This window comes from Gigantopelta aegis, chromosome 7 (genome assembly GCF_016097555.1).
Source record: "Gigantopelta aegis isolate Gae_Host chromosome 7, Gae_host_genome, whole genome shotgun sequence".
NCBI classification, from domain to species: domain Eukaryota; kingdom Metazoa; phylum Mollusca; class Gastropoda; order Neomphalida; family Peltospiridae; genus Gigantopelta; species Gigantopelta aegis.
Window position 1 is genome coordinate 22,471,036 of NC_054705.1, and position 19,758 is coordinate 22,490,793.

Below are 19,758 nucleotides of genomic sequence, written 5' to 3' on the forward strand. Positions count from 1 at the left end.
TTCCCCCATATACGGAACCGATATCCACTAACCCCTAGTTGGTCATGACTATACTAGTTTTTTCTCTTCTAAATCGTTTACTTACCATCAAACCAAAAGGCATCTTTGTAGTTCGGGTTAGCACGTGCGGGCTGTTTGCGAACTCTGTTCCAGAATCAATGAAATAAAACACTTAATATTCATGTCTTTGTTCACCCTTTTGTCTATTTTAAGATGGATGTTCACAATTCTTGATGCAGTAAAATTAGTTAGACTAATAACTGCAAGGTAAAACAAGTTTTACACGATTTCCAGTTCATCTGGAATCTCTCATCAATAAAAAGTATTTTGAACACGTTAATTATTCAAGTTGTTATTCACTCTTTTGTTTATTTTAAGATGGATGTTTACAATTCTTGATGTGGTAAGATGAGTTAGTCAAATAACTGCAAGGCAAGGCCAAAACAAATCCCCCCAAAACCCCACGTTTTACACAACTTTTAATTCATCTGGAATCTCTCATTAATAAATGGTCTTTTGAACATGTTAATTGTTGGCCAAAGGAATGAAAGAAAGCAAGTAACAAAAAGAAAGAGAGAAGAAATAATAAAATGATAATAAGAACGAAAAAGGAAGGAAGTAAAGTTAGTGTTATTTAACGACACCACTAGAGCACATTGATTTATTAATCATCGGCTATTGGGTGTCAAACATTTGGTAATTCTGACATATAGTCTTAGAGAGTAAACGCACTACACTTTTTTATTAGCAGACAGGGTAGTCCATACCACGGCCTTTGATATACCAGTCGTGGTGCACTAGCTGGGAGAAATAGCCCAATAGGCCCTGGACTATGTCCCGCCCCCCAGGAGCAAAGTAAGGAAGGAATGGAACTAAAATACAGAAAATCTACTTACGGTGGATAATTTCTTCTAGGTGGAGGCTTTTTCGGTTCTCTGTAAGTAACGTAATAAGTGAATAGATAGTTACCATATTTGTGCTAGAACATGCGCACCTAGCTATGTGTGTATGTGCGTTTTTGCATATAATCTCCCATCATCCTAACATGGGAACTCTTAGCCATAACTACAGTGGGTCAAAAGAAATTCGAAACAGTACCTTTTTAGTTCGAAAGTGGCCTATTGTTTACTTGAGTAAGGTCCGTTATTGATGTGCCTAACTCTAGTTTGTACAGCCACCCATTTTATTGTAAGACACTTACAAAACTGTGCAAGTAGTAAACCGTCACTTGGATAGCAGCAAAATGAGGGATACTCTGGCATAATGGTGGACAACTCAAAATGTTTGGGGTTTTTCTCTTTTTTTGAATAAGCTTTGTTGTCCCAGAAGAATACGTAGTGTTAAGGTTTAGGTCCTAGATCACTACAATACACAGTGTGTGTGTGTGTGTGAGTGTGTGTGTGTATATATATATATTTATATATATATATATATATATATATATATATATATATATATATATATATATATATATATATATATATTAATAACAACGTATATAGGTAATTACATCGACATATCTGGTACGAAGAAATATTGCTTTAAACTCTTCTCTGGCATTGACTTAAATTTTTAAAAAGTGAGAGAAAAGAAAAGCAAAGAAATAAGGAACGAAAGAAGAAAAAGAATTGCATCGTGCATAATTGCGCATATATGACAGTATATTTATACACATACCCACATACATAAATGCATAAACATATATATATATATATATATATATATATATATATATATATATATGCATATACTCACTCATGTACCCACATCTACCAAAAATATACGGCAGAGATTAAATTAAAATATTATATTTGTGTTAAAATGTCTGATTTTCCCCCCCAAACAAGCTGTTTTCATGTCTATAGTTTCTTTGAGTCTCGATAAAATAGTGTTTGCCACGTTGCCCATTCATTATGAAATACATCGTATTTACAAGTTTTTTAAACTATACCTTTCCATTTCAAATTTCTGTTGCAGTATGCCATGCACAGCGTTAATACTTAAACATTTCTTTTGCATCTTCATAATATTGATAGAATATTTTATATTAATTATTAACCAGTTTATAAAATCGCTTTTATTATTCTTTACCAAACCAAACATTACACTAATTTGATTAAAATTAATTATAGTTCCTGTTCGAGTAAATACCCAATATGTTACTGCTAGTCATAGAGCACCTTGTGTACCTTATCGCAGTCGAAAAATAAATGTTGTATTTTTTCAGGAAACTTATTACATTATCCATGTAATTAGTCTTGTAATTTTAAAATGTTCTTAGCTTATAACAAATTTCGCATTTAGTTATCACGCGAGATTACTTCCTGAAAATAGCAGTCTAGTCCTCCCCAGTGGCGGATCCAGAAAATCCATGGGGGAGGGGAGACAATGACTTGTGGCCGAAAGGATTCCTCGGATTCTCCAACGTAAAACAAAACGAAAACATACAATACAAATATAACTATCGCAACATTTAAGGAGTAGGGGGCGGGCCCCTGAGGCCCCCTTAGATCCGCCACTGCTATTGACATTGTTTTTTTTAAAGAATATATTCTGACATAAAGAAAAAAAGTTTTAAAATGCATGCTAACACGTAATGTAACCTTAGGCTAGAACTGCAAATGAAAAATCAAAGTGTAACTTACTCAGGAGGACAGCACTCATCCCCCATGCAGTTGTTACACCCCTTTCCGCGTCCGCCTCGTCCTCCGCCCATTCCGTTGAAACAACCCCCTCCTCCCAGACGCGGGGGACCGCAGCACGACCCCATGTAGCAATAGCGCAACAGGAAGAACAATCCAGCCAATAAGAGAAGGCCTAACAACGTCATGAGGAGACTAAACATGGCGACGTTCCCTTCATGGTCGAAGAAGTCTGGCTCTTTTGTGGTTGTCGTGGTTGCGGTGGTTGTGGCTGGTGTTGTGGTAGTGGTGGTTGTTGTCGTTGTAGTGGTGGTGGTGGTTGTTGTGGTTGTTCGGTATGACACAATTACTGTACCTGCAGATGACAATACAATGCAGAGGAGCTGGACATAATTTTATAAAAAGAAAAAAAGAAAACATCAACTGGAAATAAATAGCCATCGGACTACAGGCTGGTTGGTACAGGGTTCGCAGCCCGGTATCGGCTCCAACCCAGAACGAGTTCTTAAGGGCTCAGTGGGTAGGTGTAAAGCCACTACAACCTCTTCTATCTCACTAACCACTAACCAACTAACAACTAACCCACTGTCCTGGACAGACAGCCCAGATAGCTGAGCTATGTGCCCAGGACAGCGTGCTTGAACCTTAATTGGATATAAGCACGAAAATAAGTTGAAATCAAATGAAATGGAAATAAATGAATTATTAACTTTGAACAATACAACATTTATTTGCTGATCGTTATAACTAGTATCTTTGGTCAGTGGCCGAAAATATGGAAATTGATCTGGTCATTATATCTTGACAATATATATAGTAATTGCAGAACAAAACATTATCTTTACTTTTGTTTGTAGTTTTAATCACTAATTAGTAATCGAAATTTCGGAAATATTATTTGTTTTATTATTAAAGGCAGAACAATACAGGTGTGATATATAATACAGATAGATAGATATTAATCTTTCTTTTTTTTTCTTTTTTTTTGTACTTTCGAAAGATTTTCTCATAAACCGTCACATATAGGGATATTTATAGCTAGACAAAATGACAACTCCTTAAAGGGACATTCCTGAGTTTGCTGCATTTTTTAAGATGTTATCGACTGACAGAGGCGTTTGAACGATTGTAATTACAGATCAAATATATGTTTCTGCATGAAATATTAGTGGCTGTATATTAAACGTGTTTTTGATCATTCTAATATTTGTACTAGGTTAACTTTCATATCAGTTCCTAAAATATTTTTTTTCCTACGTACGAAATTATTTGAAAACAGAAATACATTGAATATACAGGCACTGATATTCTAAACAAGAAAATATATTTAATATGTAGGTTTAATCGTAGAAATATTTTCTTAGTCTGAAACATCTTACAATGCAGCAAACTCAGGAATGACCCTTTAAAGCGACAGACCCTAGTTTTAGCGTGTGGAAATGGACAGTACGTTTAGTTAATCTATAAACCTGCAAAACACTTGGATACGGTTATAACAGAGAAAAGTTTGTGATGTTTAAACCTGAAAATACCGTCTAAATATAGACTAGAGCTTCTCTCAACAACCATTACTTCTCAGACGAACGTGCGTGTTTAGAATGATGAAAAATGCATTTTGGGTTATTACAAAAATGTTGATGACCAGTGTCCTAATTCATTAAATTCTCGCAACTTTGCGATCTCGCAGTGCGATGCTAAAAGACTTGCAAAGAAGATGCTTTGTGAATTAGGTCACAGGGCACCGTTCCACGAAGCGATCTTAGCCCTAAGATTACCTTAGGCGTATAGCTACCCTATGCACTTACGATGATCTTAGGGCTAAGATCGCTTCGTGGAACGGGGCCCAGAACTACTTCAGATGTGTCAAAATGAATATTCTAAATAATAAAATGTAAGTACTCCTAATTTTAATTATTAAAACCGGCTTTAATGGTGAAAAATACGTCGTAGTGTTTAAAAAAGGGATCTGTCCCTTAAGTTAAATGACGCACGGCTCATGAATAATTAATTATGTCTTACACGTTGAAGAAAGCACGGGCGCTCCGTTGTCCCTGGCCTCGATGTACACGAACTGACTGGTTTTGTGGTTCACGTCGGGGTCATCGTCAAACGTGTTCGCATAGATAATGGCGCCGCTGTCGTAGGCCGTGACGTGTTTCGAAGACTGGCCAATGGCAGTTAAAGTTATTTCGTTGTTGGGCGCTGTGCGGTCGTCGTCGCTGGCGCTGACGGTACCGAGGTGGCCTGTCTTGTCCCCCTGCACGACCTCGTACATGTAGTTGTTGCCGAGCTGTGTCCCAAGGCCAAGCGTGTCGCACCTCGGTGCGTTATCGTTCACATCTGGGTAACATAAAAAAGGATAAAGTCAAAGTATGGTTTGTTTAAAGTTAAGCTGTATCCTAACCGGCCGCGAGGGACGCGAGCGATGCGAGCGATTATTTTAGAAATCATTTATTTCAATCGGCGTATCCTATCCGGACGAGTGCGACGCGACATATTTATTCCAAATTCCATAGCACCATACCACCCTCCGCCTGTTACCGGCCCCGGTCGGACTGCTGGTGCTCCCTTGCACCTGCCAGTGCAGGCGGTCCTCCCTCCAACCCGCCCCACCTTTCCTGTCATGGACAGAGGAGCCGGCCGAGGCCAGCACCTGTGTCCAGGACAGGTGTGCGCTACAACAGCTTGCTCTGATTGTACACGTTAAACACTTTGGACTTGGACTTGGATATTACAGTTAAAAATATGTTTTGTTTAACGACACCACTAGAGCACATTGATTTAGTAATCATCGGCTATTGGATGTCAAACATTTGGTAATTTTGACATAATATTATATATAGAGAGGAAACTCCGTTACATTTTTCCATCAGTAGCAAGGGATCTTTTTACATGCAACATCCCACAGATAGGATAGCTCATACCACGGCCTTTGATATACCAGTCGTGGAGCACTGGATGGGACGAGAAATAGCCCAATTGGCCCACGGACAGGGATCGATCACAAACTGATCAATCATCAAGCCAGCGCTTTACCACTGGACTACGTCCCGCTCCACCCCCGCAACCCGCCCCCCCCCCCCAATACCCAACCCCGCACCCCCATGCATAAATAGGCTTTCGCGTGACTAATCAAAATATCAAATATGTTGTTTTAATATAAACTGAGTATTCCTATCACCTACTATGTTATTAGACTGAGTATTCATATAACCTACTATGTTATCAGATTGAGTATTCCTATCACCTACTATGTTATCAGATTGAGTATTCCTATCACCTACTATGTTATCAAACTGAGTATTCCTATCACCTGCTGTGTTATCAAACTGAGTATTCCTATCACCTACTGTGTTATTAGACTTAGTATTCCTATCACCTACTGTGTTAAGAGACTAAGTATTCCTATCACCTACTATGTTATCAGACTACGTATTCCTAGCACCTACTATGTTATCAGACTGAGTATTCCTATCACAATCTATGTTATCAGACTGAGTATTCCTATCACCAACTGTGTTATCAGACTGAGTATTCCTATCACCTAATATGCTATTCGACTGAGTATTCCTATTGCCTACTATGTTATCAGACTGTGTATTCCTATCACTTACTATGTTATCAGACTAAGTATTCATATCACCTACTATTTTATCAGACTGAGTATTCCTATCACAAACTATGTTATCAGACTGAGTATTCCTACCACCTACTATGTTATCAGACTGCGTATTCCTATCACCTACTGTGTTATTAGACTTAGTATTCCTATCTCCTACTGTGTTAAGAGACTAAGTATTCCTATCACCTACTATGTTATCAGACTACGTATTCCTAGCACCTACTATGTTATCAGACTGAGTATTCCTATCACAATCTATGTTATCAGACTGAGTATTCCTATCACCAACTGTGTTATCAGACTGAGTATTCCTATCACCTAATATGCTATTCGACTGAGTATTCCTATTGCCTACTATGTTATCAGACTGTGTATTCCTATCACTTACTATGTTATCAGACTAAGTATTCATATCACCTACTATTTTATCAGACTGAGTATTCCTATCACAAACTATGTTATCAGACTGAGTATTCCTACCACCTACTATGTTATCAGACTGTGTATTCCTATCACTTACTGTGTTATCAGACTGAGTATTCCATTAACCTACTATGTTATCAAACTGAGTATTCATATCACCCACTATGTTATCAGACTGCGTATTCTTATCACCTACTGTGTTATCACACTGAGTATTCCATTAACCTAATACACTATCAAACTGATTATTCCTATCACCAACTATGTTATCAGCCTGAGCATTCCTACCACCAACTATGTTATAAGACTAAGTGTTCATATCACCTACTATGTTATCAGACTGAGTATTCCTATCACATACTATGATATCAGACTGAGTAATCCTATCACCTGCTATGTTATCAGAGTATTCATATCACCTGCTATGTTATCAGAGTATTCCTATCATTTACTATGTTATCAGAATTTCCATATCACCTCATATATTATCAGACTGAGTATTCATATCACCTGCTATGTTATCGGAGTACTCCTATCACCTACTATGTTGCCAGAGTATTTATATCACCTACTATATTATCAGACTGAGTATTCATATCAGCTGCTATTTTATCAGAGTATTCCTATCACCTACTCTGTTATCATAGTATTTATATCACATACTATATTATCTGACTGAGTATTTATATCACTTGCTATGTTATCAGAGTATTCCTATCACCTACTATGTTATCAGAGTATTTATATCACCTACTATGTTATCAGAGTATTGATATCACCTACTATGTTATCAGAGTATATATATATCACCTACTATGTTATCAGACTATTCTTATCACCTACTATGTTATCAGAGTATTTATATCACCTACTATGTTATCATACTGAGTATTCATATAACCAGCTAAATTATTAGGGTATTCATATCACCTACTATGTTATCATAGTGAGTATTCATATCACCTACTATGTTATCAGACTGAGTATTCATATCACGTACAGTGCTATTAGACTGAATATTCCTATCACTTACTATGTTCTACTATGTTATCAGACTGCATATTCATACCACCTACTATGTTATCAGACAGCGTATTCCTATCACGTGCAATGTTATCAGACTGAGTATTCTTATCACCTACTATGATATCAGACAGAGTATTCATATCACCTATTATGTTATCAGACAGTATTCATATCACCTACTGTGTTATCAGACTGCGTATTCCTATCACCTATTATTTTATCAGACTGAGTACTCATATCACCTACTATGTTCTAATATGTTATCATGCTGAGTATTCATATCACCTACTATAGTGTTTTCTCTAGCTTGTTTTAGCATGGTATAGCACCATGCCTCAATAGTCTAGCACCATCTTGCACTAATCAGTGCCATGCTGCCCTGAGATTAAACAAGCCTTTTTTCAATAATTAATTATAAAATTGCCTTTATAAAACACCTAAAAAGGTATTATTAATTAATAAAATATGCCTTTTATATCTTTTGCCATTCGTTTATTAAAGCAAGCACATAAATTACATTAATGTTTATTTCAATTATGTTTTGTGTATTTTTAACGAAAAACAAATGCCCCGAAAATGGTGAGAATGCCCCAAACGTGTTTGGTCTAACATGCCTTGCCTAATTTCTAGGGAAATCACTATTACTACGTTATCAGTCTGAGTATTCATGTCACCTGCTATGTTGACCTGAATCTGCGATGTTCCCGTAGCGCCCTTGTCGTCGACGGCTTCGATCGTCAGCAGGCCGGACGTGGGGTAGTTGCTGTTGTCGATGTCGTAGTCGACGGCGAAGTGAAGCCTCCTGGTCTTCTCGTCGAACCAAAACCAGTCTCTGTTTAGCGGCAGTAGTTTGTTCTGATACCCGACTCCGTTGTTGTTGTTGTAAGAGCCGGGTAAGTTCGTACTACTCAGATACACGTTGACGATCGGGTCGTTCTCGGGGTCCTTTAGAATCATGCCCAGGTCACATCCAGAGACGTATGGCTTTAAAATAAACCAGCATTTTGAGAGTGCTGCTAAAAGCAATACATGTCCCCTTCAGGGCCAAACAATGTTTCGTATCTTCGAAATTCAAAGGCCATAACTCTGAAAAGTGGGTAAATCACCATGATCTCTAAAACTATGATAAAGCTGTATACAAAATTTCTCCAGGCATTGCAAAAGTTTAATCGCTATGAATGTCAAATTTGATCTATAACAGATATGTAACCTATACACAATATTTCAGCTCTATACCTAAAGGTCTTCTGGGGGGGGGGGGGGGGGGGGGGCGGGGGGGGCGGGGGGGGGGGGGCGGGGGGGGGGGGTGTGTAGTCTGGAACATGGTTTTCACATCTTCTAAGTTCAAGGGCCATTACTCCTTTAAAAATCGGTAAATGGTTATGAAGGTCAAAACTGATCTGTAACAGTACATGATGAAGCTATACACGAAGTTTCAGCTCAATATATTAAAGCCTTTTGACAAAAAAACATCCGGAAAACATACGTGGGACAGACGGACGGACAGACGGACAGTAGTAAGGTAACGAAACCTATACACCCCTTCGGTTGGACTTATGGGACTAATACATCAGTCAATGATTAGTTTGTTGTCATTGCCAAGATGCTGGCGACTAACAGATTACTTTTAACAACTATAATTATTATAATTTGTTTTGCATAATATCAGCGTCTGTATTTTAAATGTGTTTCCCAAAACACTTTTTTGTTTTTGTTTAATGACACCACTAGATCAGATGGATTTATTAATCATCGGCTATAGGATGTCAACTATATTGTAATTTTGACACAGGCATTGAGGAAACCTACTACATTTTCCCATAAGTAACAAGGGATATTTTATATGCGCCATCCCACAGACATGATAGCACATACTACGGCCTTTGATATACCAGTCGTGGGGTACTGGTCCGACTAACAGATAATGTTTAACGACTAGTATTACTATAATTTGTTATGTTTCCCCAACGATTTTTATGTTTGCTTCTTGGTTTGTTTAACGACACCACTAGAGCACATGCATTTATTAATCATCGGCTGTTGGATTCAAACATTTGGCAAATCTGGCATATAGTCTTAGAGGAAGGAAATGTGTGTTTTTTATTTACGTTTTTTTGTGTGTTTTTTACGGTTATATGGTGTCGGAATAGTCTTAAAGAGTAAAAAGTAAAGTTTGTTTTATTTAACGACACCACTAGAGTACATTGATTTTTCTTTTTGTATCTTATCATCGGCTATTGGACGCCAAACATGATCATTCTGACACTGTTTGTTAGAGAAAACCCGCTGTTGCCACATAGGCTACTCTTTTACGACAGACAGCAAGGGATCTTTTATTTGCGCTTGCCACAGGCAGGATAGCACAAGCCATGGCCTTTGTTGAACCAGTTATGGATCACTGGTCGGTGCTAGTGGTTTACACCTACCCATTGAGCCTTGTGGAACACTCATTCAGGGTCTGGAGTCGGTATCTGGATTAAAAATCACATGCCTCAAATGGTTTCCGAACCTAGGACCTACCAGTCTGTAGACCGATGGCCTAATCACAACGCCACCGAGGCCGGTAGTCTTAGAGAGAAAACCATCTAAATTTTTCCATTAGTATCAAGATATCTTTTATAAGCACCATTTCACAGATAGGATAGTAGGATAGGATAGTACGTTCCACGGTCTTTGATATACCAGTCGTGGTGCACTGATCGACTTTGTGTCAAAGTTCATTTTATTTTCCATTGTATACTTATTGGAAGTCCAAGTACTAATTTTTCATCATATTAAATGAAAATTCCCGAATCTGCAAAACAACGTTTATTAATATTTTTATTACTATCAAACAGTTGTATAGAGTTACACACGAATCACTATGCATTTTGTTATTTTTTGGGCTTACATGGAAAGAAATAAAAAATTTATTTATTTAACGACGCACTCAACACATTTTGATTTACGGTTATATGGCGTCAGACATATGTTTAAGGACCACACAGATTGAGAGAGGAAACCCGCTGTCGCCACTTCATGGGCTACTCTTTTCGATTAACACCAAAGGATCATTTATATGCACCATCTCACATAGAGGGTAGTACATACCACGGCCTTTGATATACCAGTCGTGGTGCACTGGCTGGAACGAGAAATAGCCCAATGGGCCCACCGACGGGGTGGTTTACGTGGATTACAACTAATATTGTGAGTACAATGATGCAAATGCTAGGTTTCAGTCCAGCTTGTTTTGTCCGAATATGTCTATCCGGCACTGGGAGGCAATTGCGCCCCTCCACTCCCCCCCCCCCCACAAAGACACCCCCCCCCCCCCCCCCCCCCCCCATCCAGTCGTATATCTTATTCCGGTTCAACCGGCTGCGGCACCGCACCTTCAATTAATATTACCTTTGATTCGTACATGCTGCATGAATAGACTGGTTCGTTGAACTGCGGAGGTTCGTTGACGTTGAGAACGTGAAGTTCGATGTACTCGCCCACGGAGTCGAGGTAGCCGTCGTTGACGACGCAGGAGATGTTGTAGTAGTTGGTCGTCTCGGCGTCAAGGGTTCCCGCGAGTGTTATCGTGTTGACTGTCGGGAAGGAAGGAAGGATTGTTTAACGTGCACATTCAGAGCAAGCTGTTGTAGCGCACATCTGTCTTGGGCACAGGCACCGACCTCAGCCGGTTTCTCTGTCCAGGACAGGAAAGTGTTGGGAAGATCAGTCAAAGTGTATTTATAATATGCGGCATCTTGCTCTTTCCTTTGTGTTATGGCTTAGATAGATTGGATGCGGTGCGTGCGTGCGGTTCGACATTTCAATGCTGTGTTATACAGTGAAACCTCTCAAAACCGGACCCTCTATAAACCGGAATTCCCCCAAAATCGGACATTTTTCACAGTCCTTTTATAAAAATCAGTACAGAAACTAACCTCTCTAAAACGGATACCTCTTAAAACCGGACAATATACTTGGATTCAAGGGTGTCCGGTTTAGAGGAGTTTCCCTGTATTAGGCGATTTGAGAATATATTAAGGTGGCTTTCAAAGACAGGTTGCATAATAAGATAGCCTCTTATGGCGCCTTGCTGATTAAAGCTACGATCGCAATTTGTTTTCTGGTATTTAAGCATTTAAACCTGATCGTAAACCTGTTTTGTTCGTGGTAGGTCATTCGCTGGTTTCTTTGTGATCTTGTTTACAGTCTTTGGACACACGCCATAGCAGTTTGCGTAAAACTCGTGCAAACATAAAATATCAAGAGACTGGCAACATAATTAATAAATTAATGTTTACTGACACCCCAGCATACACAAACAACTCCACCCCGGTCATTGGGCATCAGACTAAGTTATATGATAATCAACATCAATGTGAAATTCTAAAGTTATATATTAATAAAAAATAGTGTAGTCTCATTTCTGAATATTGCCACCCCTGCACCACGATGAGTAACGTGCTGTATTCGCCACTCTCAAAGAAACCCATGAAAATATTGGCACCCCTGCACCACGATGAGTAACGTGCTGTATTCGCCACTCTCAAAGAAACCCATGAAAATATTGGCACCCCTGCACCACGATGAGGAACATGTACTGTATTTGCCACTCTCAAGGAAACCCATGAAAATATTGCCACCCCTGCACCACGATGAGGAACATGTACTGTATTTGCCACTCTCAAGGAAACCCATGAAAATATTGGCACCCCTGCACCACGATGAGGAACATGTACTGTATTTGCCACTCTCAAGGAAACCCATGAAAATATTGCCACCCCTGCACCACGATGAGGAACATGTACTGTATTTGCCACTCTCAAGGAAACCCATGAAAATATTGCAACCCCTGCACCACGATGAGTAACAGCACACGCTACAATAGGGGTTCCGCGGCGTTGGGTTGTGTTAAGAAATCAGAGTTTCCTCTTGTTGGCATCTCCCGACGCCTATGAAAACCAATACTGTGATTATGTTCGTAGAAAAGTCTTTTTTTTTCTTTCTTTTTTTATTTCTTTTTTTTTATCCCACTGCCCCTTTCCTTTCTTTCTTTAAATTCCATTTCATTTCTTCCCGATCTGGCAACTCCTCCTATCTTTCAACTTCTTTCGCTGTCCACCTACACATCCCAGCCCTTGTCTCTCCAACCGCGACAAGTGCTTGTCTCTTGTGGCTATATGTGCTACACACCTGCCATTCCCCATCAGCTTTTAGCTGTGGGCTTAGTCTGAACACTTCGGGGAGTGTTCAGTAGTTACTTCTGGCATTGTTAAGAGGCACTTGTAACCACCTACTATGCACCCCTACTACCGGCGGTCGTTAGTTAGTGTCGTGGATCAGACCAGCTTTATTGGCGGCAGAGGACGAGGATGCCAGGTGGGTGCATGGCAATACACAGAGACTGTACCCGTGGATGACGTTGAAACACGTAGGCGATCGTGTGGACAGCTCAGAAGACAGAGTTGGAGGAAATTGACAGAAAGGGTCGAAACAGATTGAAATCGTGGGAGAAACTGGACAGTTATTTTATATTAAGATAATGAGAATGATGGGCAGAGGGTGACAGATGAGAAAGATGAATGAATGTGTGAGCCAACTATGACGGGATTTTAAGCACTAGAAAAGTCTTACTTCCTGGATTGTACTCAAACTTGAAGTCCTCTGATTTCGGTATGGCGGTGCACGGCTTGGTGTTTGGGAACGTGATGACGTTGTGGTCGTCGACGATGGACAGAGATGAAATCAGGGTCCCCTTTTTCGCGTTCTCAAACAGCGTCACCGTTTTCGGCAAATTCGTTATCTGCGGTCGCTTGTTCACGTCTGTCATCAAATGAGAACAATAACTTTGTTTGAGAGTCAATATAACAGGTGTTGTTTGTTAACGACATCACTAGAATATATTGGCGATTCCCGCCGGTGGCCCCATTGGGCTATTTCTCGTTTCAACCAGTGCCCCACAACTGGTGTAACAAAGGCCGTGGTATTTATTATCCTGTCTATAGGATGGTGCATATAAAATATCCCTTGCTGCTAATCGAACAGAGTAGCCCATGAAATGGAGACAGCGGGTTTCCTCTCTCAATATCTGTGTGGTCTTTAACCACATGTTTAACGCCATATAACCATAAATAAAATGTGTTGAGTGCGTCATTAAATAAAACATTTCCTTCATTCCTTAAAGAACATTGATTAGTTAATCATTGGCTATTGGATGTCAAACATTTGGTAATTTTGACAATAGGAAACCCGCTACATTGTTCCATTAGTAGCATGTGGTCTTTTATATGCACTTTCCCACAGGCAGGAAAGCACATACCACGGCCTTTGACGAGTTGTGGTGCACTGGTTGGAACGGGAAAAACCCTATCAGCTGAATAAATCTACCGAGGTAGTTTGATCATTCGATGCAAGCACCACAGGCGAACACTCAACTGACTGAGCTAAATCCCTCACCGAGGGTCACTATAAATGCTACATATTCCCAGCAAACAAACAAATACAATAAGAAATGTAATACGAACAAATAAGCAACATCAAAAAAGAAAGAAAGAAAGGACCACACAGATTTTGAGAGTGACACCCGCTGTCGCCACTTTTTCGATTAGCAGCAAGGGATCTTGTATATGCACAATCCCACAGACAGGGTCGTACATACCACGGTCTTTGATATACCAGTCGTGGTGCACTGGCTGGAACGAGAAATAGCCCAATGGGCTCACCGATGGGGCTCGATCCCACACTGACCGCGCGCTGTACCACTGGGCTACGTCCCGCCCCACCAAAAAGAAGAACGAAAGATAAAATCAACAACACCAGAAAACAACACTTTCGTCTAAAGCAAAAGGAGCGGCAGTACAAAACCGGGACACAACACTACGTTTTGAATAGACATCCCTCCAAAAATGTTGTGTCGTGGAAAGCGTACCTGAACCTTAAGTGTATATAATACAAGCACAGGCGTAGGAAGCGGGGGCGGGGCAAGAGGGGCGTGTGCTCCCCCCACTTTTCAGATATTTTGCTTTATATTTGCTTTATAATAGTGTAAGCGTGTAAATATAAAAGTGCCCCCCCCCCCCCCACACACACACACACTTTTTGGCACCTTCGTACGCCACTGACAAGGAAGGTAAGTCAGACCCTATTTTGATCAGTTTATTAATTTTGCCTATCATATATTAGGTGAGGTGTCTCCATTACATTAATCCCCCCCCCCCCCCCAACCCCCGTATTAAAATCCTAGATCTTAGCGTGAAAGAAAATACATTACACGAGTTGTAATATAAATGGTCTCACACGGGAACGAGTATTGTATTTTATTTATTACACCGTACATTAATAAAAACCAACAACAAAAAAACAAAAACAAAAACGTAATGACTTCCAAAATAACTAAACAAGATATACAAATGCACAGATTAAAGACCGGGGGAAAATAATGTCGTATTGTGGTAACTATCATTTAGCTATGTATCAATGAAACTTTGCATTCCTACACCTCACATCTATCAACGAAGTTTACACAAGCAATATTATAAACATATTCAAGGCTAAGCAAAAAATTTAAAAAAAAACGTTCTGTAAAATAGAGCCTTTTCGATGACGTAACATACAAATTCAATACATTTTCTTATTTAAAACATCGGCGTCTGTATTTTCAAGGTGTTTGTTTTTGTCCTAATACTTGTAGCCCAAACCGGATTTGATCTCCCAACAATTTCGAACGTACGAAACAAACTATATATCACGAATTAAAGTAAAAACGGAGTGCTACAAACATCAGTATACGACCGGAAACACATTCGATATACAGTCACTGGCATTCTAAACAAGAACATGTATTTAGTTTGAAATAGTAGACGCCAACAAGGCTCTGTTATCGCAAACATCTTACAATGGCTGCAAACTGTACCTTTAAAGTATATATTTTGGTAAATTATGCTGATAACCTTAATGATAAAAATTAACAGACAAAAATAGTTTACGACATAAAAATATGAATCGAAAGAACGATGGGCACACTTTTGAAATGGCAATCTATGCGGAGTTGTACTACGTGAACCAATCTGATTAAAATTAGCTCTACTGGTCTTGCCAGTAGATCTAATAGCATTGAATGGACTCCCATGTCCAGGTGAAATTTCATCTATAAATAACAATTTAAATATCGACCGATTACTCTTCGCCTTTTATAACTTTATTCGGGAGCATACACATTCTAAAAATATTGGTCAAAACTATTTATGCAATAGGCGAACTTGTTGATCTATTTCAACATTGAAACAAAACAAAAAAAAACAGGGGGAAAAGTGCAGTAATAAACTGGATTGTATACTAGTATAAACCGATTTTATGGCTATACCATCATGGTGGTTTTTTTCGTCTTGAAACGAATTATATATATACAATTTTATATTGAAGTTAGTTTCCTGCATGCTTCATAATTCACCCGAATCATTTCGTATACCCTCGGCATAAACCCGAATGTTTTCGAATTCGTTTCAAACCACTGGCATGATTTTGCAAGTAAGGTTTTGATTGGTCGAATGAAAGGTCAACTGGACATGAGATCCATTGGACTGCTGTTAGATCCACATGTAATAGTGCAGTTAATTTTAATTAGATTGTACGTGAACAAACAATAAATATCACATAGGCATCTCTTCCACCAGGGGGGGGGGGGGACGTAGCCCTGTTGTAAAGAGCTCACTTGATGCGCGGTCGGTTGGGGATCGATCCCCGTCGGTGGACCCATTGGGGAATTTCTCATTCCAGCCAGTGAACCACGACTGGTATGTCAAAGGTCTTGGTATATGCTATTCAGTCTGTGGGATGGTGTATATAAAAGATCCTTTGCTACTAATGGAAAAAGGTAGCTAGTTTCCTGTCTAAGACTATATGTCAAAATTACCAAATTTTTATATCCAATAGCCGATGATAAATAAATGGTGGTGTCCCTAAACAAAACAACATGTAGTTTTACCTATATTATATATAAGGTGAGGAATCTGTTTTACATTAATTCTACTCGTCCCCTAGATCTTGTGCCTGGATGAAGAAGTTTGTTTTGTTTAACGACACCACTAGAGCACAGTTGCTAATGAATCATCGGCTATTAGATGTCAAACATTTGGCAATTCTGAAAAAATCCCTAATGCACGAAGGGATCTTTTATATCGACTTTCCCACAAACATGATAGCACATACCACTGGATTTGTGGGCCTAAAAAAACACACATTAAAACCGACTCACTGATCAGTCTGACGTTGACGGTGAATGGCCCGACCGTGCTCCTGCCGTCGCTGATGTTCACTTTGAGTGGAATGTTTTCCACTGTTGACGTCTTCAGGTCCTTCGTTACCAGAATGTCGCCGTCAGCTGAGAAAACAGTGCATCACGTAATAATATTACCCAATAGTTTTATACTGAACAAACACCACCCCACCCCACCCACACCCACCCACCCACCCCAACCCCACCCCACCCCACCCCACCCCACCCAAAAAAACAACCTGCCCCAAAACCCCCCAAAAAGAAAACAAAACAAAAACAAAAAAACCCCGCAGATATTACTTTAGTTTTCTTCAATTGTTTTACAGTAATGCTTGGCACACACCTACTGATTAACGCCGACTCAACAGTAATTTTATTCCATTTCAATTTATGTTCGTGCTTATATTCAATTAAGGTTCAAGCACGCTGTCCTGGGAATATATCACAGCTATCTGAGCTGTGTGTCCAGGACAATGGGTTAGTTGTTAGTTGTTAGTGATCAGTGAGTGAGAAGAGGGTGTAGTGATCGTACACCTTCTCACTGAGTTGGTAAAACTCGCTCTGGGTGGGAGCCGGTACCGGGCTATGAACCCAGTACCTACATGTACCAGCCTTATTGCCGATGGCTTAACCACGACACCACCGAGGCCGGTTGCTCGACAGTTGCGTCGGCGTTGATATGTATGTGTGTGCAAGGTAAAGACGCGACAGTCGCGTCTAAACCACAATTTTGCGAGAGACGCGAGCGATTATTTTAGAAATCATTGATTTCAATTGCCGTATCCTAACCGCACGCGTGCGACGCGAGCGGTGCGAGCGATGATTTTAGAAATCATTGCTTTCAATTGCCGCATCCTAACTGCACGCGTGCCGGTTAGGATAGAGGTTTAGACTATCGCATCGGCTGGTGTGTGCAAGTACATATTTTCAGACTACTGCCGAATCGACAGTCGAGTCGGCTTTGATATGTAGGTGTGTGCAGGGCAAAGACGCGACCGTCGCGTCTAATCTCCAGTTTTGCCCCGATTATACAGTCGCGTCGGCTGGTGTTTGAAAGTGCATATTATCGATAGTCGAGTCGGTGTTTATCGGTATGTGTGCGCCGAGCATTAGTTAATTTGAATCTCATCAGTTCTTGTGTCAATTAAAAATATCGATGTATTGTGGACATTCTAGGCCCAATGTGGCAGTCTGAATCATAAAAACAATATTGATTACAACAACTGCTACTACTACAACAACAACAACTTAACTACTACTACTACTACTACTACTACTACTACTACTACTACAACTGCAACTACTACTACGTCTACTACTACTACTACTACCACAACTACTACTACTACTTCTTCTACTACTACTACTACCACAACAACAACAACACTACTACTACTACTACGTCTACTACTACTACTACCACAACTACTACTACTACTTCTACTACTACTACCACAACTACTACTACTACCTGCTACTACTAATACAACTACTATACTACTACTACTACGTCTACTAATACTACTACCACACCTACTACTACTACTTCTACTACTACTTCTACTACTACTACCACAACTACTACTACTACCTGCTACTACTAATACAACTACTACTACTACTATAACTACTACTACTACTACTATTACTACTACTACTACTACTACCTCTTCCTACTACTACAACTACTACTATAACTACTACTACTACTACTACTACTACTACTACTACTACTACTACTACTACTACTATATCACGACAATGGACGGTCACCGTACTTGTTATGGTGAAGAAGTCGACGTTGTCCACGTCGGTGTACATGGTGTAGGTGAGCGGATCCTTCTCGGGGTCGGTGGCCACCACCTTGTAGACCCGGTCTATTCCGATAGGGAACTTCGGGTTCTGGACGTCAATCGTGATGTCCTCTGCAAGTAAAACAACGTCTACTACAGGGCCGTATCTAGCATAAAGTAAATTAGCGGCTGAGGTGGGGAGGGGTGGGGGGGGGGGAGTATTTCAGTAAAAAACCCAACCCAAAACAACAACCGAAAACGATTCGTGGCACAGCCGTATAGGTGGGGTTTTTTCCAGTTATACAAAATGGACACGACTAGTATATCAAAGGCCGCGATGTCTGCGGGATAGTGCATATTATAAAAGATACCTTGCTACCAATGGAAATATTTAGAGGGTTTCCCCTCTAAGACTGTCAGAGTTACCAAATGTTTAACATCCAATAGCTGATGATTGATTAATCAATGTGCTCTAGTGGTGTCATTAAACAAAAAAACAAAACAAAATTTTAAGTTATTATAAAGTCACCTGTTCGTCTTTTTCCCGCTCCACTCCCATAGGCAAGGACCTGTACTATTTCTATGATGCCGAAACATTCTCTTTCAAATCTGAATTCAGTAATATAATTCCAAATCCAAACTGCTAAAATAAGGTTATCTTTTTGTAGTATACATGTTGCCGATTTGCAGCAATAGCCAGCATCATCACCGGATCATAATCCAATTGAACTCAAACGGCGTAAACGATTTCTATTTCAAATTCATAGAGAATACCATTACTTCTAGAAAATCATGTAACACTACATACACATTGGGGTAAAATATATGGATGGATCAATGGATTGTTGGATGGATGGATGGATGAATGAATGAATGAATGAATGAATGAATGAATGGATGGATGGATGCATGAATGGATGGATGGATGGCTGGATGAACTGATGGATGGATGGATAAATGGGTGGATGGATAAATGGATGGATGGATGGATGGATGGAC

General features: G+C 39.8%; 1 protein-coding gene across 1 annotated transcript in view; it reads right to left on the minus strand.

Moving 5' to 3' along the window:
* Nucleotides 1-4,650: 4,650 nt before the first annotated feature.
* Nucleotides 4,651-19,758, minus strand: part of LOC121377970 (cadherin-23-like) — a 20,671-nt gene continuing 5,563 nt past the window's right edge. The window contains exons 4-9 of the mRNA XM_041506066.1: nt 18,745-18,891; nt 16,946-17,071; nt 13,327-13,515; nt 11,104-11,288; nt 8,388-8,697; nt 4,651-4,982 (exon numbers count right to left, since the gene is read on the minus strand). Coding sequence (XP_041362000.1) covers nt 4,651-4,982; nt 8,388-8,697; nt 11,104-11,288; nt 13,327-13,515; nt 16,946-17,071; nt 18,745-18,891 — 1,289 coding nt within the window. The remainder of the gene's footprint in view (nt 4,983-8,387; nt 8,698-11,103; nt 11,289-13,326; nt 13,516-16,945; nt 17,072-18,744; nt 18,892-19,758) is intronic.